General features: G+C 43.7%; 1 protein-coding gene across 30 annotated transcripts in view; it reads right to left on the bottom strand.

Moving 5' to 3' along the window:
- CAMK2B (calcium/calmodulin dependent protein kinase II beta) overlaps positions 1 to 25447 on the bottom strand; it is a 206198-nt gene that overhangs the window by 22602 nt on the left and 158149 nt on the right. For 9 of the 30 annotated variants that reach the window (XM_088657937.1, XM_088657939.1, XM_035139077.3 and 6 more), the window contains 8 exons: positions 22595 to 22639; positions 11948 to 11996; positions 6746 to 6865; positions 5797 to 5925; positions 4375 to 4503; positions 3583 to 3711; positions 2236 to 2364; positions 821 to 949 (listed from right to left, as the gene is read on the bottom strand). In XM_088657937.1, the coding sequence (XP_088514063.1) occupies positions 821 to 949; positions 2236 to 2364; positions 3583 to 3711; positions 4375 to 4503; positions 5797 to 5925; positions 6746 to 6865; positions 11948 to 11996; positions 22595 to 22639 (859 nt within the window). The remainder of the gene's footprint in view (positions 1 to 820; positions 950 to 2235; positions 2365 to 3582; positions 3712 to 4374; positions 4504 to 5796; positions 5926 to 6745; positions 6866 to 11947; positions 11997 to 22594; positions 22640 to 25447) is intronic. The other 21 variants (XM_088657951.1, XM_088657944.1, XM_088657946.1 and 18 more) reach the window with 5 other exon arrangements.

Raw genomic sequence — 25447 nt, 5'->3', positions numbered from 1 at the left:
AGAACAGGCCTAAGATCAGAATATCAGACCACACAATTCCCAAAGTATGGCTTTCATTTGGCTTTTCCCAATCGCCACATGGCTTTACTAGTGGTCTTAAACTAAGACCTCACACTACCCAGTTTGATTCCCATATTTATCAGGACTGTGACTGTGACTGAACCTGCGACTATCCCCTTGAGGCAGAAGACAGACTAGCTTTAAGGAGGAAGTAGAATGTGCTCCCTAGTGTACCCTCTAGCCCAGGCATCCCCAAACTTCGGCCCTCCAGATGTTTTGGACTACAATTCCCATCTTCCCCGACCACTGGTCCTGTTAGCTAGGGATCATGGGAGTTGTAGGCCAAAACATCTGGAGGGCCGCAGTTTGGGGATGCCCGCTCTAGCCTGAACTTTTCTTTAAACAACATGCCTCCAACTGGATGGAGAGGAGAACAACTGCAGTGTTTGGACCTCTGGGAGGAAAGATAGAGGGGAAATGCCCAGTCCCATGCCCATATTTGTTTAAACACACAGCAAGAGCATCGTAAATCAGTATCTGCAATGTCCCAGGCTTTAAACACAATGCTTCTCCCACAATGCAACCTTGATTTTCAGCTTGTGCCATGCACTTAATGCACTTTCTATGTTAGCCTGCATTCACACAAGTGTAGCTATTCGCCCACTGAAGCGAAGTGTTTTCATGTGAAGCCATGCAGCAATACCCATTAGGCTATTTAATTTCACACCTAGTGTGTAATAAAGAGAACAGAATCTTCCCTGGGGTCTGAACAGAACCAAGTGGGGCTCACAGCTGCAGGCCACGAAACCATGCTACTTACGATCCGAAGGCAGAGGATTTGGGATGAGTGGAATTGGGAAAAGCTGGGTGACAGCTGGCTGTGGCCCCTCAGCTTCTGGGGCTCCAGAGCCCCGTTTCACCATGCTTAGAATATCAGACAACTTGGCAGCTGGTGTGAGACAGATGAAAGAAGGCACGGAGAGAATAATAATAAAACAAGAATGAATGGGAGAGTGGAGAAGGACTAGAAAAACAAGGGAAAGAAAGGGATCAGATAAAGGAGGGCGACTAAGAAAGAATTCAAGGTGAACAGTGTCTCCTATTGTAGTCTAACCAACGAAGAAGGCAATGGCACCTTCTAAAGAGTAGCTCACATTATTTTGTGGTTTACTGTGAACACAGCTATCTGTTTTGCTCCTCTCCGTGCAACCATAATCCCTGGCCTAGAATTATGTCTGAATTAGGGACCATTCTTTGTTTTGCTGAAACCAGCCATGATTGGTAAGGTGAGAACCTTGTTGTGTATCACACTTTATTTGCATAGAACAAACCGAATCTGCAAGCTCTTTGTACAGAGCTTGCTGCAAGATTTTTGTAAGGTGGTCTGAGCTTGTGCATAGCCTCCACATGGTCAGGGGGAGCCAAGAGCATTCAGTAAAAGCAGGTAAAGTCAGTTCTTCCAAGATAGCACTCTTCAAATACTTGGAAGGGCTGTCACACAGAAAAGGGCAAATACTTATTCTCTGCTGCCCCAGAAGGCAGGACTAGACCAGGCACCCCCAAACTTCGGCCCTCCAGATGTTTTGGACTACAATTCCCATCATCCCTAACCACTGGTCCTGTTGGCTAGGGATCATGGGAGTTGTAGGCCAAAACATCTGGAGGGCCACAGTTTGGGGATGCCTGGACTAGACCTAAGGGGTTCAGTTGCAGGAGAACAGATTTCAACTGGACATTAGCAGAAACTTCTCAACAGGTGAGAGCAGTTCAACAATGGAATAAATTAACTAGAGGGATAGTGAATTCTGCTGTGATAGGCATCTTCAAACAGACCAGCATCTGTTGAGGATTCTCTAGCTTTTGGTTGCCTTTAATGAGCAGCGGGCTGCTCTAGATCAGGAATGGAGAACACGTGGTACTCCAAATGTTGGATTTGAGTTCCCATCAACCCCTGTCAGCATAGCAAATGGTCAGGGGTTATGGAACTTGTAGTCCAGTAGTATTGGGGGGAGCATAGGCTCCCCTTTCCTGCTCCAGATGACCAACTAATCCTCATCCAACTCTATGGTTCTAGGAATAAAAAAAGCTAGGGGAAAAGCCCCTGAGACGTATTGTGCTACATGAGCTGTAGAGCACGCACATTAGAGTCAAAGCAGTGCCAGCTGCCACACTAGACTGCTACATGGCCTGCACCAGTCCAGGGACAAGAAATCCCAGTGACACCACACTACTTACACTGGGGAGGAAGAGGGCTGGCAGCACCTGAAGGTGGGCATGGAAGGGTGATGGAGGACTTTGGCTCTTCGCCTTCAGGAAGCCCAGAGCCCTTTTTCACCATGCCTAATACATCACAGAGTTTTGCAGCTGGGGTGGAAGAGATGAGAGGAGGGAGAGGTGAGAAAAAAACAACACACAAAAGGCAACAAGCAGAAAGAAATGAAAGCAAGGAGGAAAGGACTAGAAAACAGGCAAAGAGAATTGGGTCAAGGAGGAGAACTTGACAGGATTGGAGTCCCTTTACACCATTCCATAACCTAGTAACAGTGCAAGCAATATTCTTCCTAGAATTACATTCAGTGCAAATAGCCCCTCAACTTTTAAAACTGAGTAGATAGGAGAGAAATAACTCAGGCTTAGTCTCAACAACCTGCCCATTACATGGTAAAACTAGTCCTGAATTAGACTGCTCCAGACTACAAATGAGATGGAGGGAAGAGAGGGGATTTGCATAAAGTATAAGCATACAAACAGGCTGGAGTGGTAGCGTTTTTGAGATCAGACCTTATAATAATTTATAATAAAGCTATTTGCCCCCTTTGGGGTAGAACTCAGCAGCCACCAATTGCACCCTCCTTGGGTGTTTTTCATGTGGCTGGAATGTGTCCCTGAATTCTGATAATGCTTCTTGCTTGCCTGGATGGAGGATAGAGAGGGGTGTGCATGTAGAAACTAATGGAGAAGGGCAAAATCCACACTCGTTGGTTTGCCCACTTTTGCTTCTGGCCCAACCCACCATTGGCACGTGGTTCCCAGAAGGGAATGAAGATGCTTGGACTGAAAAAAGTCCCCCGCCCCAATCTAATCCATTTAAGGCTATTTCCACTTGAGGTATAGAGTGGGCACATCACTCTGGGGTTCTCTGCTGCCTGCGCATATGAGCATAATTTATCCAGGGCAACAATCCAGACTCAACTAGCTCTGAAGCAACCATTCTTAAGCTGGATCTACACACAGGGGGGGGGGGGAACGCTATAAATAAGTAGGAAATTAAATCGTTATAACAAAATAAAATAAAATAAACTCTATGGAAAAACACCTGTAAAAATTTCCTGCTCTCTGCCGCCATATGTTGCTGTATGCTTATAGTGCATTCAAATCGTTGTTTCTTTACTAATGTAGCTGAGTCCTTATTCATTGATGGTGCAGCTAAGCCCTTGTACTGCATCACCCAGCGAAACTGCCCCTGTTCAAAGTGCAAGGCCTTTTTTCCCCAAGGAAAAACAAAAAGAGGGGGAAACCCACAAGGATTCTACAGGGTGCTTGCGATACTCCAGCTCCATGCAGGCGATACCTGCTACTTACACTGGAAAGGAAGAGGATTTGCAGCCCCTGGAGATGGGCTAGGCAGAGGGATGGAAGGCTTTGATTCTTCAGCCCCTGGAGGCCCAGACCCCTTTTTCACCATGCCTAATACATCAGACAGTTTGGCAGCTAGGGTGGGAGGAGGGAGAGAAAGATGAGAAAACTAAACAGAAAAATAATGGGGGTGGTGGTGAATATGCAATAAAGAACAAGGAGGAGGGAGCGCAGAGAAAGGAATCTGCTGGGGGACTTTTCATGTAGTGAGGATGTGTCTTCGCTTGCTTCTATGTCTACATTTGTTCATAAAGTTCATGAGACACTAAAGATCCCTTGATTACTCAGGGGCTGTTGGTTCTTTTTTCTCTGCCATCACGGGGGGAAATGTTGCCTTGGCCAGAATGATGGGACAACCAGAGTACAGAATTATTTGGGATTACCCAGATTATCCCAATAATGACTTGGATTAGAAAGCAAAAATGTAAGAGCAAAATAATGTTGAGATTCTCAGTTATGTAAATATGGAGTTGCTTATTCAGGGTATGAAGGCTGATACAACCATGTGTTAACACCACAGTCCTCTTTTCTAATTGCCTACACAGCCCTTCTGCAACCTGGTGCCTTTCAGATGGTTTGGACTACAACTCCCATCAACCCCTTAGGCAGCACAAAACTCAGGATGAGGAAGGGGCCCTGCAACACTGATTATAGGCCTTAACTTTATGGCTAGAAAAGCTACAGAGACTCCTCAGCAGCAGTTCTGTTCAGCAGTCCCTGGTGCCGCATGCTACTTACACTGGAGAGGAACAGGATTTGCAACAACAGAAGGAGGGAAGGGCAAAGTGATGGAAGGCTTTGCTTCTTCTGCTTCTGGTGGCCCAGAGCCCCGTTTCACCATGCCTAATACATCAGAAAGCTTTGCAGCTGAGAGGAACAGATGGGAGCAGAGAGGGCGAGACAGGGAAAGAAGCCCAATTTTAAAATGAAAAGAAAAGTACCAGAAAGCCATGCTAGAGAATGGAATCGAAGTAAGACAGCATGCAAGGAAGGCTTTGGGGTTCCTTCTAGTATTCACAAATTTGGAGCTTCATTTGCTCAATGGTCTCCTCAAATATTTTGTGTGGGAGCAAAGACCCATGTTAGTTTTTCCAAAAAAAAGAGGGATCCCTAATATGCCTTCTCTATGGCCATTCCAACCCGGCTGTGTGAAGACCCAGCGTTAGCAGAAACAGTAAAACAGAGCAGACCATGGATCATACATTGTTATGTTTCTTCTCTGTTCCCTCGACACTGAAGCAAGTCCTTTTCAGTGGTGGCCCCCGCATCAATGGGACATCCCAGAGGGAGATATGTAGCCTTATCATTGCCGGGCCATGGTCTGATGGCACTTGAAGCCCACCACCCTGCTAAAGTGCCTGGATGAGGAAACTCCTGAGGACCCCAGGCATGCACTTTGTGTTCCAGGGTGAAAAAAAGGACAGGAGATATATATATATATATTATATTTGTAAAAAAGAAAGAAAGAAATTTGAAAGTACAGTGGTGCCTCGCTAGACGAAATTAATTCGTTCCACGGGTCTTTTCTTATAGCGAAAAATTCGTCTAGCGAATCCCATAGGAATGCATTGAATTTTTTTTGGAATTTTTTTTTGCCCATAGGAACGCATTAATTGAATTTCAATGCATTCCTATGGGAAACCGCGATTCGCTAGACGAATTTTTCGTAAAACGCATTCGTCTAGCGAGGCAACCTCCGCTCGAAAAATCCTTTCGTTAAGCGGAAATTTCGTTAAGCAGGGCATTCGTTAAGCGAGGCACCACTGTATTTTCATTCCAAGTTGTGTTTAACTAATGAAAGGCTTCCACGGCAGGGCTGCCATACATCCTGATTTTCCAGGACATGTCCTGGAATTCACCTCCAAAAAATGGCATCCTGGATTATTTTTCGGAAATTAGGCAAATGTCCTGGAAAACCGGCAATGGGGGTTAAAATGTACCAAAAATACCTTCAAAAGCTCCAATCTCTTGTGGCTTTTACTATAAAAAGCTCAGCAACTTTGAGGGTTGTCTGAAAAAACTCAACAACCGTTCGTGTGTCCTGGTTTTTACTTTTGAAATATGGGCAATCCTATTCTATGGAGACCATGAAGGCCCTCTGGGATTTTGTGCCAAATTAACCCCCTCAGTGCTGCAAACCCAGACCGTCTTGCTACTTACACTGGGGAGGTAGAGGGTTTGCAACAGCTGGAGATATGCAGGGTGGAGAGACCAAAGTCTTTGACTCTTCAGCTTCTGGGGCCCCTGATCCCTTTTTCACCATGCCTAATACATCAGTCAGCTTGGGTACTGAGACAGGACAGAAAAGACAGGACAGAAAAGGCAGGGAGGTAGAGAAGGAAGAGAAACCAAGTATAATGGAACAAGAACAGAAGAATGAACAAACCCGGGAACATGGGTTAGGAAATGGAAACATTAGGTGGAAAGGGTGTCCATCAGCTACGATCTAGCACCCCCTCCCCAACAAACACACAAATTGTGTTGTTATATTTACATTTATTTATAGCTACTAGTTTCATAGACTTACTAAATGTTTATCCACACTGTCAGAACAGACAGACCTATGATTTGTTCAGATGTTGTGGGAAACCACTGGTTCCCACTATGTGATAGTGTCCGCAAATGCCTCAGGCTCACGCACACCCCAACTTCTTCTGCATGCTAGAGGAAAATATCAAACCTTTCCACTTTCAATTTTAAACTAACCTTAGTCCCCCATGGCATCTGAATTCAGATGAAACTAGGGTTTATTTACACTACGATTTACACTATGAACCAGTTTCAGATCCTGGCTTGTTCTCAAATCACAGTTGTTTTTTTAAAACAACAACCATAGTTTCCTGAGCTGCAGCATCACTGGTAGCTACAATTAGTTTTAAATCCAGAACTGATGCTTTCAATCTCCTCCCTCTGGTGTGTGAAAGACAAGGAGAGAGAGAGTGTGTGTGTGTGTGTGTAAGCCTGAGGCTCATGCAGGTTCACTTAAAATCATGGCTTAAAATTACATCTGAACAGGACCTATGACTAAAGGTCTCGGGGCATTTACTGACAGGTCAACCACAGTTGAGTGGAAAGCTGGGGAAAGGAGCACAGGGACTTTGTGACTTACAAGCAGCAGCAACAGCAGCAGCGGCAGATGGCATCGGAGAAGTCTGCAGACTGGGAGGAAGTTCAGGGACAGATCCTGGATTCAACTGGCTTTTTACAAGCTCATTATCAGCAGCCTTAACTGATGTGAATGGGTAAGAGAGGAAAAAAGAGAGGGAGGGGGGGGGAAAGGAAAAACAAACACCATAAAGCGAAAAACAAAAAGTTCCAAAGAAAAGTGGCAGCTCTGATGGGAGAAAAGAGAGAATGGGAAAGCAAAATATACATCGGCAGAGAAAGAGAAGAGGATGGCAAAACGGAATATAAATGAGGAGAAAAACACACAGAGGAGGCAGGGCACCAACTAACTAGAGGATTTCCACTATCTATTTGCTTCAGTTGGTTTGTTCTCTGTCAATCCTTTACCCCAACTTGTTACTCTAAAGGTCTCCATCCCCCCTCACTTGACCTCCCAGCTTGGCCTCCTTTGAGCAGGGCCAAAGTTGTATCTTCAGAACATTGCATATTCAAGAGAGATGCTCATAGCATACAACTCTATCCTCGTGCCACTTTTTGCAACATTCTTGCGGCCTGGTGTGAGTGCCAAATTGGGTGGGCAAATTCAATTTTCTGTAATCTGCTTGGTGTGTGGTTTTTTTTACTAGCATATGAAGGTCCGCCATTGAGAACCAGGTGCAAAATGGCGGCTTTGGATGGTGGAGTGTGGAAACATACCCTTAGAATTAAGGAGCAGTGTGCCTCTAAGCACAAGCTCAGCCCAGAATTTTTTTCAGTACGAAAACTGAGTTTGCAGTCCTCACACATAAAAACACTCTCCTGTTCTGCACCTCAAAGCTTTCTTCACCTCAGCAGTGTAGGAGATTGGAGTCAAACACCATGCCTGCTAGTTAGTGCACAAAGGGCTACAGAGTTTGCTGCTAGATAGACTCAGTTACGTCACACCCCTCAGAGGAAGTAAAGCTTCTTTCCTCTTCCTTCCCGCCCCCCCCTGCCCCAGTGCACCATGTAACAAAGAAAGACATGTTTGCTAACTCCAGAGCAATATTCTGGAACTATATTCTGCACTTTATACACTGGCGTATTCTACCTGTATTTCTCCTCGCAGCCGCATGGAACAACACATGTATCAGATCTATGAATCTGTAAGTAAATCTTTTTAAACTTGCTTAGCAGTGAGTGGTCTGTTCCTTGCAAAAGGGGTAGAAAGAGGGGAGTGTTGTAAACGGGGTAAGGAAAGTCTAACAACCTATATTCCTAATGTTACACTGTGCTGCTGATTTTTGTGAGTTTAAAACTCTGCTACTGGGGCTCTCTTGTGTTAGCTCCACATTTTGAATCCAGGAACCCAGCCAATTCTTTTGTTGTTCATCCACACGTGTGGGTTCACAAGGATTTGTATATTTTCCTCCCACAAGTAGCCTAATGGTTTTTTTGGGGTGGGGGTGGGAGGAGCCTTTTTCATTGTTGCTTTTGTTAAATAATTGTGAGCCATACAGTCATTGCTCATCTACTGCAAAACACATAGTGATCTATCAGTAAGCTCCTGATCTAACGTCTGCCCACTCATGTGCTAGACTACAAGGTTGTTTGCATTCCACTCTTTCCAGCACCACTAAGCCAGTTGTCAACTTGAAAGTGGAGGCAGCTCAAGTCTTTAAAGTCACTCTTATAGAAAATACAAGACCAGTCTGGTCGACCTACTCCCAGGTAATGTTGCCGAGAGAATTAGATGCAACCTGTTACAAAAACTGTGTGCAGCACTTATTTAATTAATGTCCCCCGCCAGTCAAAAGAAAACAAGTCCCCTCCCCACTACCGGGAGTGTTTTTTAGGACCCAAGAGATGCACTATAACAACTTTAAAAGGATATCCTTCAAAACAGTTTAGGTACAAAGGCGCACATGGAAGGACCTCCTACTGAACTCAGTGGGATTTACTTCTGGGCATACATGCATAGGATTACAAAGCCCACACACCCATTACCCAGCCCCGAACAGAACAAACCCAACTTCCTGTTGCTTCCAAGACAAAAGTATCCAGAGTAACAGGGAACACTTGAGTTAGCTCTCTTTACAATACTCTGTAACCCCACCAAAGAGTAACAATAAACATCAGCATCAATATTTGCTCTGCCTCCCATGGCCAAACTTACACATTTTGCTTACACGCACTCATGGAACTGCATTACATAATGTGAAAAATGTGTTCCAGCCTCTTCTACAACATGGGTCTTCCACAGGTGGGCCAAACCCTAGAAGTGGGTATTGCCCAACCTAAAGTCAATTCTGCATACTGGAGCTGGGGCTGGGGCTAGAATCTGTTTGGTTTTCGTTTTAAAATGAAAGAAAGATGCAGAGAGAAAGAGAGTAAAGTGTGCCATTCAGCAAAAGGCAGTGTCTCTTTTTTGCATTTTGGTTTTTTCAATGCAAATTGCACTTGCATAAATACCCTGTTCTATACTGTACAACCATTAACAACAATGCCTTCCTTTGCCTCTGATCATCCTAAAAATCAATGGAGAAAAGTGGGCATATGTGGTAGAATGTATTTACATGTGTTGCATGTTGCTTTCAAGCTTTGGGATCCAAAATGGTTTCCTGGGTCTGAAAAAGTGAAGGCTATTGACCAATAATGCTGCAAGGGATCTTGGGACACATGTGTCTCTGACTGTACACTGCATCAGTGGCATTCTCAAAGCAGGAATGAGGCAGACTTCAGGCTTGTTCGATCTACTTTGCGCTTTGTAAAACTTCAAGATCGTCAAATCACAGCCATGTGCAAAAGACATACACTTAGAATGAAAAAACTCTGAGCACATTCGGAGCCTAGGAATTTGTTTCCAGTACCTGAACTGAACTGAGCTTACATTACTTTCACAGCAAAATCCACTCCTGTCTAGTTTTCTTCATTTCAGCTGACTGTGTTAGATGGGAGAAGTTGTTTTGCTGTAAGCACTGTAAAAGAACTAGGAGGGAGAAAGTCCTACCAATCTACTGCAAATCACCCTGAGATCATCTACCAGATTTGCTGTTCACCAGAATGGAACCCTACTGTTCATGCTAGTTTTGGGTTCAATTACAGCAAAAAACAAAACAAAACAAACCCAACAACAACAGAAAACAAATCTTCAGAATGCAAAGGTATCTTGAGGACTTGTATTTTGGGCTGTGCAAACTTTCAACCAGTTAACTGGGTAGATTAAAAACATTTAACCAACTGAAAAGGCCGCAAATCAATTGAGAGGCATGTGAATTATTTCCCAATTTGTCAGTAGCCTCCTCTTGCCCTGGGCAACCCAAAGTGACTTACAACCCAACGGACAGACAACAAACCCCACATAAATACACTAAACCAAGAGAAAAGAGAAATACGATTAAAAACACCCCACCTGGGCATGTATGGTATAAAAATTGTAGACGGCAGATGCCATCTTAGTCTGTGTCATGTCCAAGATATTTTGCTGCCTCAGACAAATGACAAGATGGTACCCCTCACCACAATTCAATGTAAGAAGCTCCCTGGACTGGCAGTTAAATTTTACTTCTACACTGGCAAAGGGGCAGTGTATCTGAGGGCCCAAGGCAGGGCAGGTTTCATGGTGCCTAGAGCAGGCATCCCCAAACTGCGGCCCTCCAGATGTTTTGGCCTACAACTCCCATGATCCCTATCTAACAGGACCAGTGGTCAGGGGTGATGGGAATTGTAGTCCAAAACATCTGGAGGGCCGAAGTTTGGGGATGCTTGGCCTAGAGCTTTGTCTTCCAGCACCTCACTGCTGCTCCCTGCCTCAAAACATCAGTTTCTGCCTGAGGTGACTACCTCAATAAGCCTAATGGTTTGACTGGCCCTGGTTTCTTCTTCACTTCCACACAGGAAGGGTGGCCAGCTGTCATGGATGCTTTACTGTAATTGAGATTCCTGCATTGCAGGGCGTTGGAACCCTCGGGGTCCCTTCCAACTCTATGATTCCATGATTCTATTATTCTAATTAGGAGTAATATCACTGCTACTTCTGAAAGTTATTTTTATAACAAATTACTTGCCACCAGCTGTGCCAACTTGAATAAAATATTGCGGGGGCCCAGGTTAAGTCCCACCCCACATAACTGATCAGATGACCTGGTGCACACACACTGTTTGAATGGGTGACCCTCTCAAATATTTTATTAGGGGGGCAAAGTCCCCACGGCCCCTAGGAGTTCCTATGGTAGCCACTAACTTTCTAATTGTTTCATACTGGAACTCAGTGTTTTTCTTTTCTTTTTGGGGGGTGGGATGAGGTTCTACACATAATTTTTCCTCTCACCCCCCCAACTTGCTCACTCCTGCACACTTTAAGTCGAAGATGACTGGTGAGTGCCATGTAATCTCTGCATCTTTTGCTTTACCTTCAGACAGCTCAAAGAGTCATGGAGCTCCTTTCTGCTGATCCAGGTATATCACACATCCAAAAACAAGAACTCTAGCAGCTGAGATCATTCAACTGGATATGGAGCCCTGGGAACATCTGTATGCAAAACTTGTCTTCTGCCAAAGTGATATAGGTTCCCATCCCTTTTATTTTATTTGCTCTCCAGGGCATAACCAGAAATTCTCCCTTTGAGGGGGGCTAGGGACTAAGGAGATCCAGTGGAGAGGTGAAGCCAGAAACATTCAGTGTATTATTTTACACTGAGGGGGGGGGGAAGCAACCTGGATTCCCTATCGCAGCTCAAGTAAGAGAAAGTTCTCACAAGACTCAGTATCAACATCAACTGGGAACCATTTGTCCTGTATCTCCCAGGAAATCAATCACACAGTCATTGCCAGCATCAGGGCCTGGCACCCCAGGGGTGTTGCTGATGCCTCCACAACAGCTGGGTTTGTGAGCCTCCATTTCCCCCCCTACAGTGCCTCCACACACACACACACACACACACACACACACACACACACACTCTGCTGCTGGCACTACCACAGCCTAGGAGGACCCATCAAGGCAAATTACCCAAAGCCCTTTCAAATCTAGAGCAGGCTTTGCTCTATATGTAAATGACTGCATTTGTTCCCTTGCAAAAGAAGGTCATTATGCTCCTATCCAATGCATTTCTCCCAATTGCATCTATATGGCTTCTCAAGGACACAAATTCTCAGGAGTGTGCAGGGTTTGCTTTGCCAGATTTATATGGCATGAAACTTCTGACTGACCCCTCAAGTCTGTTACCTTTCGTGTCCTCATCCTCTATGGTGGTGTTTGTGCTGTCGGAGGATTCCTGTGGAAACATACAGGGGTGAAAAAAAGGAGAAAGCAAAACATTAGTGGCTCTGGCCAGAAACAAATGCCGGAGGAGAGGTTGAACTTGCACAACTGGGCACATCAGAAGAGGGACCAGGGAGAGCTCAAAAGCCCTGCACCTAACTAAGTAATTATTAGGAACACCCATTGTCTCTTCTCTTTCCTGCCTCTAACAGGAACATCTTTCAAACCAGGTAGGTTCAAAGATATAAAAGGGATTTCTGCCAGGAGAAAATGCAGGGATGAAACTTGACCAGGAATAAGAAACTCAAGGCTCTCTAGATGTTGCTGGGCTACAATTCCCATAATTCCTGATAGTTGGTCACATTGGCTGGAGTTGGTGGGAGTCCAAATCCAACAACATCCCATATCCCTGATCTAGACTTCCAACATGACTACATTCCTGAGTTCTCTCCTTCATGATACATCAGAATTCCATATATCTTCCTTCAAACCCCTTAACTAATCTCTCTTCCCTTTTAAATGAATGCTCCCTGTTCAAGTCTTAACTTCCCATCTTCACAAAGGAAAATAGTTGAAATTATGGCAATTTTAGAGCAGGCTCATAAATTTCTTGCCTCTGAATGTGGAAATCCACTATTTTCACCTGCCATGAGATCCTGAAAGCCCCAGGGAACCATTAGGATGGTATCCAGCTACATTTTACACAGAGTAGACTCACTGAAATTAATGTTCCTGCCTTAATTTCATTGGGTGTTGTTGTTTAGTCGTTCAGTCGTGTCCGGCTCTTTGTGACCCCAGTTTGGCCAGTTCATTGGGTGTACTCTGAGTAAAACCTAGTTGAATAGCACCCTTAGTCACGATAGCTGTAGGTGCAGAGTGGCAGGCCTCCGAGGGCATAACTACACAATATGTTAACAATGTTTATGAGCAACGAGAGCTTTCCTCCCATCCAATGCTAATTCTTGCAGAGTGTGATACTGTGGACTATTATCCCCACCTCTTTGCCAGTTAATTTAACAAAAACCTAAATTTTGATTCCTAGCCACATTGTGAATGTAATGTACAGTAGCTAGGACCAACAACTGGAGGCAGTTATTGGCTATCATGTTGTGCTTGCAGGCTTCCTGGAGGCATCTGATTGGCCACTGTGGGAAGCAGAACGTTGCAGTAGATGGAGCTTTGATCTGATCTAGCAGGCCTCTTTTTATATTCTAATGTTCTTTCTGCGTCTGTCTTCATGGGGAAACATTTGTGGTGCTACAACAACGCCATGAGAAGATAGGGTTTCCAATCTTGTGTCCTCCTCTTGCAGGAACACATCCAGGACAGAATTTGGGTGGGGTGGGGTGCTTAACTTTCTCCTGTCTACCAATTTCCCCTGCAAATGCATCCCAGGGAGTTTAAAATATTTATGCCACCTGAGAAGCAAAGCACCTCTCCTTCCCATCTACCAGTTCCCACCCCAAATGCCCTTCCCTACACTCAAGTCATCTTGACAAACTTGGATTCTGAATCCTCATTTTCCAAGGCAACGCATTCTCCCACCATTAACTCTGGGCACCAATGGTCACACTTTGGGCAAACAATTCCCACCAAATCCCAACCTATTCATTATACCGTGCCAGCATTATACCCTGTAAAGCATGAGCATAATTTAATAACAAAATGAGCTCAGAAAAGAATCCTGGGGAAACATGATCTCTTCTTAAGAGTCACCTATGGGAACCAAACACAGAATAGTGCACCTTGCCAAAAATACAAACATTTTAGTACACGGTACATCCAGCAATTAAGGAAGAAAGACAAATATATACTCATAGTAGCGCTTTTAATCTCAAGAGTGTTTTACGGAGCTTGTCCGCTCACTGAATAGAGGAGAGCTCTGTGTCACGAACGCTGTATATTCAGCTCCTGTGTGTGCATCCAGCCCACTTCTGCTGCCCCGCTGATCGGGCCCATCATGACCCTGTCAATAACAGAGTGCCTGGGAACAGCTGAGCAGTGTGCTTAACCTTCTCCACTGTGCTGCAGACTCTTCAGAACCCGTGCTCCTGCTTCTGTCCTACAGCAGGTGTAGCAGTTAGCACTGTCCAGAGCAGGAGGCCAGTAACGAAATCAAGAAAATTTCTGGACAATGTACGATCACAGACCCTGTGCAGCATCAAGCTGAAAAGAACCATCAGCTCCAACTGACAGTTGCCCTGGGGCAAGACAGCACGAGAGGAGCACCCTCTGGCTCCTGCCATCAGCCAGGAAACCTAAGGCTGCTGGGAAGCTACACCTTCTGCCTCCCAAGAATAATATCGAGATAAAGGGGAGGCCAGGGTGGCAACAGCTACAAGGAACCCACTTCTCCCCTCCCTGCCTGAAAGAATACTCTGCTCCAACTCCCTCTGGCCTGGAGACCTGAGAAGCAAAGGGAAAGAACCCTCTGGCTCCATCTATTGGCCAATGGAACAAGAGCCACCAATTGCTATTCACACAAGAGCCACCAACAAGACCAACCTGGGCCAAACTGGATAAAAATGCCTGTTTATAACCCAGCACTTTGTTCCTGCCTTGAAGATCTCCTTCTTTTTCCTCTCTCTCCCCTTTTTGTGTGTGTCTGATCTTTCTAGTGTGTGTGTTGATATGAGCTACTGTGGAAGACAGTCATTGTCTGGAAAGCAGGATAAGAATAGAGTAAATAAGTAAAACTAGGGGGCTCCATTCAAGGTGCATACAATCAGCCCCAAGAGTCATGCCAGCTGAGAAAGGTCTCTATGCAAAACTGAAGGGGGTGAGGGAGAGGGAGGGAGAATGCTATTCTATGTAAGAGGAGGAGCTGGAATCAGATTTGCTACCTCTGGTATGGCTTTCAACACTGGAACCCGATTGCTGGATTCTGGAGACTTCAGGGCTCGTTTTTTTCTGTTAACTCGTGCCATTTGGTGGCAGCGTTTTGCGATGTAGATAGCTGGCTGCTACCGCTGCCCAGGGGTCAGGACTGCAAGCCCACTTTCCCTGTAGGAGGTCACACTATAACCTCCTGGAGGGAAATCTCGCCGAATCATTTAAAATTCCTCAAGCCTATGAATGAAAAAGAATTTGGACAAGTAAACAGCCAGCGCTTGAGGAATCACACTGGTGCTGTCACCAAGGAAGAAAAATAAAATGACTTAAATCAATTCTCTTGAGGAGCATCAGGAAATGCTATTGTCTGCTTTAAATGGTCCTACTCTTATGGGATATAGTCTAACTCAATTTTGTAGGCTGTGTATGAAGTTTAAACACAAGTTGTCCTGATCTCTGCTGCCCTTGCTTCTCTGCTGCTGTTTCCGAAAGCAAACTGCTTTGCATATTCCTTATAATTATTGAAATAAATTACAACACATCAAACTTTGCAGAAAGGGTCAAGAAATTCAAAGACACTTCTGGCAAGGGGAAAGAGGCGGCAAAACCATCCAGACAAGTGCATTTAACACCTCTGGATCTTAGACAATTCACTTATCTGGTTATTATTATTATTATTATTATTATTATTATTATTATTATTGGTTTTCTTGGCTTACAAAGATATGTGCAATGTCTCTCTTAACATTTTTACAAATCAGTTTCATTTGTTGAGACATTGGTGAGGAGGGGGAAGGAAAGTAGATGGGGTGTGGGTGGGGTGACAATGTTTTTATTTTGCTTAATAAGTGGGGGGGGGGTTTGTCAGCATTGCTTGTGTAGGTTCTCTGCTGTTCACTTGTGTTCCTTTGATGGTGAGAGATGTTGGGGTTGGCCTAGGACACACAAAACATGAGCTTAGATGGCTCTCACAAGAGATCAGACAAATCCATGGAAGGCAAGTTAATCAATGGCCCACATGATAGCTATATGCAATAGGTTCAGAAAGAGCGCACTTATGTGTACCAGTTGCTGGAAAGCCATAGTGGGAGAAGCCTGTTGGCTTCCTTGAGGGAGCTGATCAGCCACCCTAGGAAACAAGAGGCTGGACTAAATGGGCTTTAGAGTCTGATCCACCTGGACTCTTCTTATGCTCTTAGTTTGTGTGTGCCTCGTGGTGCATTTTCACAAATTGCTTATTATTATTATTTATTAAATTTATTTATGATGCCACAGTGTTTCTCAAATTCTTTGAACTCTGGCCTTCTAAACTTATGCCACCTTTTCTGTAGGTGGACAGGGATGAGTAGTTCTGATAATCTCTTGCATGGATGAATATGCAGAAATCCCTGCACAAACAACCAGTCAAGAGATCCTGGGATCGCCAGGAACAGCGCATGCGGAAGTGAGTGTAAGTAGGAAACACGGGTAGTGGGTTGGGTTCTCTAAACCCACAGCAACCAAAACCAAAACTTCCATTTTCTCTCTTTCAAAAAATTAAACCTTCTCCCTCCCTTTTCCTCTCCTCTCACCCACAGACCCAAATCCGTAGGAGTTTGCCCAGAGAAGGGTCATGTGGGTTTCTTTCCTTCAAATTCTAGTTTCTTGAAATTCTAGTTTCACTTCCTGTACTGTACTATATTTCCCAAATGCAGCCACACCTCTGCCATGGCGATCCTTGTTGGAGATGACCTGTGAGCCAGAGAAGGCAAGGGCGTTTGTTCATTTCCCACCTTTTGTTTCCAAGGTTCCAATCTGGCATTGCACTGTGCAAGCGTCCAGTAAGGAACCCTGAGTTTAGCTTATAAAAGACAGGAGGTTGCTGTGGGCTCCCTGGCTGTTGAATGACCAAAGGGGGGGGGGTAGGAAATCGCTGAACCGCACTGTTAGCTTAGTAGCCAGGAAGGCCAACAGCTGTACCAGCCTAGTAAGTCAGACCAGACGAACGGCTGTGTGTCACAGTACTAATCCCTCGGAGTTGCCCAGATTGAGTTTACTGTGGGTTATTTATTGTGTTTCCTGAAAAAGTGGGGAGAATACCCCGACTGCAGTATAAACCCAGGCCAGCGCTATTTTTAAAAAATTCTTAAAATGGGTGCACCTCAATCAAAAGAAATGAACCCACAGGCTCCTGATGGGAAAGAAGCCCGGTTTGTGCTTACTTCCCGCCCGGACTCTGACAGACCTCTTCAATTTGTGTTTAAGAAACGTTTTTCCTGTGTTTAAATTGGCCTTAGGTAACATCCAGCAGCTGCTTATCTTAAATGTGCCGTCTAAAAAATGCAAACTTGCTTCAAAAATTTTTGTGTGAGAGAGCCATGTGAACCTCTAAGAAGACTCAAACCACATAAGGAAAATGTTTAATAACTTGTCAATTGTGTCCAAATTAACAAAGGTTTTGTCCCTTCGTTTCTTCCACAGTCAAACTAAGTGAAGTAAATTAAATAGACTGAGGAGAAAATAACAGCAGTAATTATATGAAAAGGTGATAATAATATTGAAATGAATAAAATGCTTAACTCTAAGATTTGTTTGTTTGTTTGCAGCTTCCCAAGAAAACTCAAGGATATTCTCTAACTGTGTTTTTAAGTCCCCAAAACTCTGTCCCCTTACAGGATATCCCTTCTACAGATGTTAATGCAGACCCAATGATGGAAAACCCTCAGCCCAATTCCTTGTGACCACAAGACTATTTATTACCTGCAACAACAACAGACACCAGAGTTTTCAAAGTGGCCACAGCAATCTCTTTCCAAAGAACATAGACTGACGGGGGGTGGGGGACTGACAAAGGGGGGAAAGTTGAATTGGAAGGACATTCACTCTCTTTTTGACCTCAAGACTCTGTGACCTAGGATTGAAAAGATATGTAAAAGCAGCAAGAATTGGCCTCAAGATATGCAACTGATATATAATTAGGTTTTATGTTGTGTGATATTACGCAGAAACATTTAATTATGTCTGACAGTATATGTTATTTCCACAAAGGGGGGGCCCTGCAATTTTTGTGTGTAATTGTTTTTATGTTTAATGTATTGTTATTGTATAGTGTATTATTGCTTACACCCCAATGGAGGATTCTGATGCATGTAATGATTTCTAATAGATCAGTCCAATGTTTAGATTAGATCAATTTATGACCACATTTCTTTGTCCCACCTGGCACTCTGCAGTGTGCCAACCTTCTCTACACATTTTTATATTGCTTTAACTCGTTTTACAAAGAAGCTTCAGGATCCATGAAACACCAGATACATGAAGGAATATATGCCTTGATTTAGCAGGAATGATCCCTTAGCACCCCCAAACTTTGGCCCTCCAGATGTTTTGGGCTACAATTCCCATCTTCCCCGACCACTGGTCCTGTTAGCTAGGGATCATGGGAGTTGTAGGCCAAAACATCTGGAGGGCCGTAGTTTGGGGATGCCCGAGAGAGTTAAATTGACTAATTTGGACAAGTGCCCTTTTTAAGAATGTTTTTTTAACAGATTGGTTTGGAAAGTTGAGAACAATGGGGCTATATAAATTCTAATTAGGCTCAGTTCTGATTGGGCATGTATCCCAGGTGCAATGAACTTTCTCTGGTCCCCCTTAGAACAACTGAGCAACTTTCCTAGAGTGCAATACCAACGGCAATAATAGTAACCCCATAGAAAGGCAAAGGCAAAGATATATCTCTCACGACATGTCCAAACTTATGCCAGGGACAAGGCAACATGGTCAAAAAGAAAGCCCTAAGGGGATTCACCAGGAGTTGTTGCTGTGGGTATGTTGAAGGTGAGACCAGAGAACTAACTTTGACACCTGAGAACACAAAAAGACAGAAACAAAACAAACTGCATTTTCCAGTCATTGGTGGACCTTCCTACTAAATGTAAAGCATAGGCAACTATTGAGAAAATGTTTCTCCCAAGGTGCTAGAATACCACAAGTAATTTAGTAACAAAATGCAACATGTGTTATTTTTATGTGATATCCTATGTCTAGCTACGTGCAGTGCTACACTTGCAAATAGCCTTAAGGGGCCTGACATGCAAGACTTTTCAGGTTTACACAAAGGCATCCATTTCCAACATACCAGGTTAATATTTGTGGGGCAAAAAATTTTTTTAGAAAAAAAATATAGCCCCAAAGGGGGGAATTGTTATAAGACTTTTAAGGTCTTAGATATATAATAAATGTTCATAAATGTACAAGGCAAACACGCACATAAATATATAAACCAGTGACTGAAAACAGTACAGGAAGGCAGTCCTGAAACCATTTTGACTCCCAAACTGACCAAACATTTCTCTGCAAGGAGGGAGGGGGTGAGGAAACCTTTCTATTGTCTCAGGAATTAAGTAATTACCATCTCAAAGAAAAGGCCAGACTACCAGGAAAGGCAATTAGTTCAGGCATTATCAGATAACCTGGCAGACAGGAAAAACAACAACATTCAAATTTCTGTTGTAGACCGCCTTTTCTGTGATGTAGGTATGATGTATCTGGGGGGCGGTCTTGGGCTACACCCCTTCTGTGATGTATGTACAGTGGTACCTCTGGTTAAGAACTTAATTCATTCTGGAGGTCCGTTCTTAACCTGAAACTGTTCTTAACCTGAAGCACCACTTTAGCTAATGGGCATAGCTGCCAAGTTTTCCCTTTTCTCGCGAGGAAGCCTATTCAGCATAAGGGAAAATCCCTTTGAAAAAGGGATAACTTGGCAGCTATGGCTAATGGGGCCTCCTGCTGCCGCCACGCCGCCAGAGCATGATTTCTGTTCTCATCCTGAAGCAAAGTTCTGGGTTAGCGGAGTTTGTAACCTGAAGCGTTTATAACCCGAGGTACCACTGTATGATCTTGAGCTCCAGGGCAGGGAATTTCAAAATGTCTATATAAGGGCAGGCACACCTTTGTTCTGGGTCCTCCTCCTCTCTCCTGCGTGTGGGGGGAGCACCCTGTTGCAACAGTTCAATAAAGATCAGGCTTACTAGCTGCTTTGCTTCTCTGGTTTACAACACATATAACCTGCTGCACACTGGTATCTATGGACTGAGGTAGTGATCTCACACTTGGAAGCAAATGCCATAGATTTTATTTATTGGCCAGGATAGATGCACAATTCCTTGCCTTACCAGGGAGACACAGCATTAGAAAACCAAAAAAACTCATCAAAATTACCTGCTGAAAAAGGGTTCAAGTATGTGCTCTAATGCAGTGTTTCCCAACCTTGTGCCTCCAGCTGTTTTCAGACTACAATTCCCATCATTCCTGACCACTGGTCCTGCTAGCTAGGGATCATGGGAGTTGTAGGCCAAAAACATCTGGAGGCACAAGGTTGGGAAACACTGCTCTAATGTATACTTAGTTGTATGGTAAGGCTCATTAAAAATTTATAGGAAAGTATGTTCTGGGAGAACGACCATACTTCAATGGTAAAACACATACTTGGCCTGTAAAGGGTTCCAGGGTCAATCCCTGACATCTCCAGGTAAGACTGGGGAAGATTCCTGTCTGAAACCCTGGAGAGTCACTGCCAGTCAGTGATAGTGAACTAAATAGACCAGGAATCTGACACAGTGCAAGACAGTTTCCTATATTTCCAACTATATTCTTATTTCTCTCTTTTTTTAAAAAAAAAAAGAGCCACATATCACATGGGGAGATAAGCTGTCTTTGTTCCTAAGAAGTTTGGCTACTGCTTTCTTTTCTTTTCTTTTTGTCTACCTGAAGGTCAGAATAATTTCAGCAACACCTCTGGCACAAAAGGTGCCAGCATAAAAAAGAAGAACTCTTCAAATTCTTTCCCCAATTTTCAAAAGCAGCATGTATTATACATTTAGAACTCAAAAGGTGAGAAAGTATAAAAATGGTAGGGTTGTGTTTTCCTTATTTTTTTATGTATAAAGAGGGTTCCAATTTTCCAACTAAAAATGAACAAGCTCTTGCTTGTGTTTATTGTCAGAACTATAGCTTCTTTTTTAGCACTACTGGCTGGTTTATGGGACTATAGAGTGGGGGGGGGGTATAGGAGGTAGGATTTTCCCATTTATGTGGTATGCTAATTCTGTTCAATTGTTGAAAAACACCAAAAACAGCAAAGGGGGAAAATTATTCTCTTATAGGTCACATTTCGGGGGAATCTCTGAAGCTATGATAAAAACAGTAGATTTACAGTCTGGAGACGGCTCAAATATGATTTAAAAGTTTCCTTAAACTTAGAAGACAGCTGTTCTCTCCCTGACAAAAGGATCAGTGATCTCAATGTAAGCAGGTAATGACAACACATTTGAAGCATGCAAAGAAGCTTGACAGGCTCTCTATAAACAAGAGTCAATATAGTAGCAGAAGAAGGGTTTGTGCCCAATCAGAAGACAGCTGCAGGATCCAATCATAGTTCAGCATAGGGTCCCCATGACATAGCTGTCAATTTTTCCCTTTTCTCGCAAGGAAGCCTATTTAGCATAAGGGAATTTCCCTTAAAAAAAAGGGGAGCACTTGACAGCTATGCCCCATGACCTTTAACCAAATACATACAGCTCTTATTTTCTGACATCAATGCATAGGTTACATTTTACTTTTTCAAAACAGATTACCAGCATTATTCAGCTTTCACTATATACACCTAAAGCAGGAAATACACTATCCAGAAGATGGAAAAAGAGAGGAGGGCACAATTGTTTCTACAATTTGTTTGCCTGGCCTCTACCCGGTCTTAAGTGTTTTTTGAAAACTCTGGTCGCCTTCCCCAAGCTCCATTTAATGGCTGCGCCAGATGCATTGAGTGAATGGGCTTGAAGAGGAAGCATAACAATGATGATAAGAAATTAAATCCCTGTGGCAGAGAATGGGTAAGAAAATGCAGGTTTGGGTGGAGGCGAGGGCTGTGTCCGAGCAATGGATGATTGTGGCATGGAGTAATTATGTCGTTCCTCAGCCAATCCGAGTTCTTGGATTGGGCCTTTTTGGTCTGCCTGGCTGCGTTCTTTCACTTCAGAATGAAGGAGCTCAAGATTGCTGCCCTCTGGTTAGCTCCTCTGGGGTCAGAGTAGAGGCTTCCCCCCCCCCATCCTAACACCCAGAACAAACAGCCCAGGTGCTAAGGATAACCACACCAAAACACGCATCATTGCAGATGGCAATTGAGGCAAGTAGCATTCCCCCACTTTGTAGCTTTTGGCTACAACCCAGAATATCTGATTCATTCTATCTCTGTGCCTAAAAAGCACCGGAGGAGCCTTCCACCAGAAGAGGCGGAGAGCCTAACCTTTATGATTCTCCGAAGAGGCAAAATCTTTTCAAACTAGAGCTGTGCCATCAATCTCAATGACATGGCTGGATTCAGACTGGTGCATGAGAAAGAAGGGAGGTAAATGAGGTAAAACACAGCTCCCAGAGAACTAGTTCTATCTTCTTGGGCATACATTGACTCATTCATGAAGACTAGGCCTCAAGGAAAAGCTCAGTTGAGCAGCTCCACTTCAGATTTATCTGGCTTCCTTCAGATTTATCTGGAACATGTTTCCCAATAAACTCCAAAGAGCAACCATTTAAACAAATGTCTACCATAGGAGGCAAGTGGATTGGGTTCTATCTTATGTGGTTTCAGGCATACTGAAACAGACAAGAGGTGCAAACCTGAGCCTACAGTCTGTCCCCAGAGGTGAAAATACACAGCACTGCAAGGAGCAGAAAGTCAATTTTTATCCAAGATTACAAAAGGGCAAACTGAGGAGAAGGAAAGACAGGCAGCAGTACCTTAATGCCGTCCACTGGGTTATGGATAACGGTGGTTTGAGGTTCCTACAGAGGAAGAAAGGATGAACCAAAGAACAAAACGAAGAAGATAAAAGAAATGAAAGAAGAGATAAAGAAGAAAAAAAGGTGGTAATTGGAAGAGAAGGGGGAAGAAATGGAGCAGAAAATGGCAGTAAAAATGTGAATAAAAGGGAAGAGGGTGAAAAAAAAGACCAAGACCCACATGAGAGCAGGGAGGGGAAACAGAATGGAAGGGAAAAAAGCAAAAGGTAATTAGTTCAGCAAAAGGCAAATGATTAACAAACAGAAAGTGGCAGAGTAAATCAGGGACAGAAGAATCGAAACAGGATTTTTCATGAATGAAACCAAAAATCATATTCAACCCCCATGGCAAGATTGTTGCGAGCCCCTTGGAAATGGAGAGTGGAAGCTGACGTTTACATTCAACCTTTCTGCAAGCCAAAGAAACCATTGCAATAGGGAAAATGATGGGGAGCGCCAAGGAGAAGAGAAAATGGCAGGAATGAGCTCCCCAAGGAAGTGTGGTCAATCCATACCATGGCAGTTAACATCTCAATACAGGCTCCACCTGAGATCATGGGGAAGAAGAAAAAGAAAAGCAAAAGAGGAGGAGAAGGCCCTTTGACCACATCCCCTAGTCCTGAAGAGAATTTTTCATTAAGAATGAAAGTCTATCCCATTCAGAGACACTTCCTCTAGAAGGATCCACTGGCTTATACCTTTCTCCCATAGCAGCTCCGTGCAGAACACGGCAGAAGGATTTCACAAAAGGGACTGGGTTCTGAAGAGCACTCCTAGTGCAACTAATATCGCCCTGCAAAATGCTAATAATCTTCATCACTGAATGCTTACCTTTTGCATCAATGTGGTGGTGGGAAACCTGACCATGTACTTACCTGGAAGAAGGTCCTATGAGGTGAGCCACAAAAAAATGCACCACAATGATTTTTTTAAATGAGCCTTTTTAGGTCTGTGTCAGCTGGAGTGAATATTTTGGGGTGGTTTTTTTTTTTAAGTATTAAATGAGCGAGACTATTACATTATATTATTTTTGCCTGATTTGCTAGGAGCAGGTGATCAGATGCAAGAAAAAAAGTCAAGGCTTTTATACCTTGGCTAAATCTAGACACATCAAGAAAGTGATTCAGTTAAACGCGCTGTAAACTTCCTACAGGGAAATCCCATTGGTGAAAGGCAGGACTCCACAGTGCCATCTGGTGTCACAGTGTTATAACGTCTATAAAGTGCTTTATCTTTATGAATGTAGCTGAGTCCCTTGAGTAGCTAGAGAAGAAAAGTGAACCAATACTGAACTAGATCGACTAAAAATGTGATCTGCTAGAGCAGCTTCCTTATTCTTCAAAAACGTACAAAAGTAGCTTGATTAGGTCATTAATTATTTCATTAATCAATTTTGAAGCACTCATATTTTTTAAAGTTGCCATAATAGGAACAGTTTTAAATGGAATCATTTATTAGCAAGAAGCAATCTCTTAAAAAAACTCATTACAGTTCACACTTTTCCAGATTATTCTGAAGTTCCACTGTTTTTCCTCCACTGTTGAAGGCAGGATGCCTCTGAAATATCAGTTGCAGGAAATCACAAGTGGGGAGAGAGCCGTCAAGGTCAGGCCCTGCTCAAGGGCTTCCCATGGCATCTGGTTGGCCACTATGAAAACAAGAGTGCTGAACTAGTTGGGCTTTTGGCCTGATCAAGCAGTGCTCTTCATATGATCTTAAGTGGAGCGCCTTCCCCTTGGCTGACACCTAAAATCTGGGTCCTGCAAAGTGGCTAGTGCTGCAGACAGAATACGAATCATTATCTTGGAGAAAAGTCAATGGGACTCTATTTTTGTGACTTGTGTTGGAAGGCTAGAGACTGCAGCTCATCACAGGTGAAGCTGATTGGTCTGCAAAAGGGCAGGTTCTATATACATGAAGGGACCCATAGCCATGGTAACTAGCGTTACCCATTCTGGAGGCAAGCTGGTATTGGCAACCAAAGCAAGAAGTCATTATTGGCTTTGTGGGGGATGAAACAAAGCTAAGTTGAATGTTTGCTGCCCAAAGTCAGTTCTCATCTGAAGAGGCTGGAACGGTGGGTGAGAATTTCTGCTGTGGGTAAATGGGACTGAATGGAGGCAACATAAGCCCCACATTTCTTTTCAAGATCCAAACTTGCTTTTCTCCTTTTCTCACCCCAGCAGCACACTTTGAAAGGGAGCATTCACCAGCTACTTCCTAAAATTCACAGCTCCACAAGGGGCTCTGACTATTGAAGTCATTGAGTTTGGCCCTTTGTTCCTTCAGCAGAGCCAAGATTTCTCTCAATGGACAATTGGTGAATCGGACTGGAAAAGACATCCATTTCGTAATTTCAAAAGCACAGTTTTTCAACCCTGTTTCTCTGGAGGTGCAAATATTTGTTCTTTTGGCACTGTTACAGAAGGAAGCTGTAGCTTACTGCTGTTGCCCCACTGTGCCTAAATAACTTAACAATCTTTCCCAAACCGACATTAACTTCTGGGGACTTTGCATGGTGGGAAAAGAATGTCCCATCAGGCTTTAGGTTATTTTCTGGACTTCTTAATAGCAAGCAAATAACATGTTTGAATGGGACAAATTCAGTACCAGTTTTAGAAAACATTTCAACTTCCAATGCAAGGAGGGGAAATGTTTGGCACTGTTTGAGAGGAAATATACCAGACTAGCAATTGCATGTTCCATTCTCGCTGGAAGTAAGAGTTTATAATGTAACTAAAAGATTTCAAAATGCCTCTTTTAAACCGATAAAAGCAACTAAGTGGGATGCAACAGCAATAAAATGCTTAA

Source organism: Zootoca vivipara, chromosome 14, assembly GCF_965207765.1.
Source record: "Zootoca vivipara chromosome 14, rZooViv2.hap1.1, whole genome shotgun sequence".
NCBI classification, from domain to species: domain Eukaryota; kingdom Metazoa; phylum Chordata; class Lepidosauria; order Squamata; family Lacertidae; genus Zootoca; species Zootoca vivipara.
Note: the sequence above shows the minus strand (reverse complement) of the source record. Positions and strands in the feature narration are given on the sequence as shown.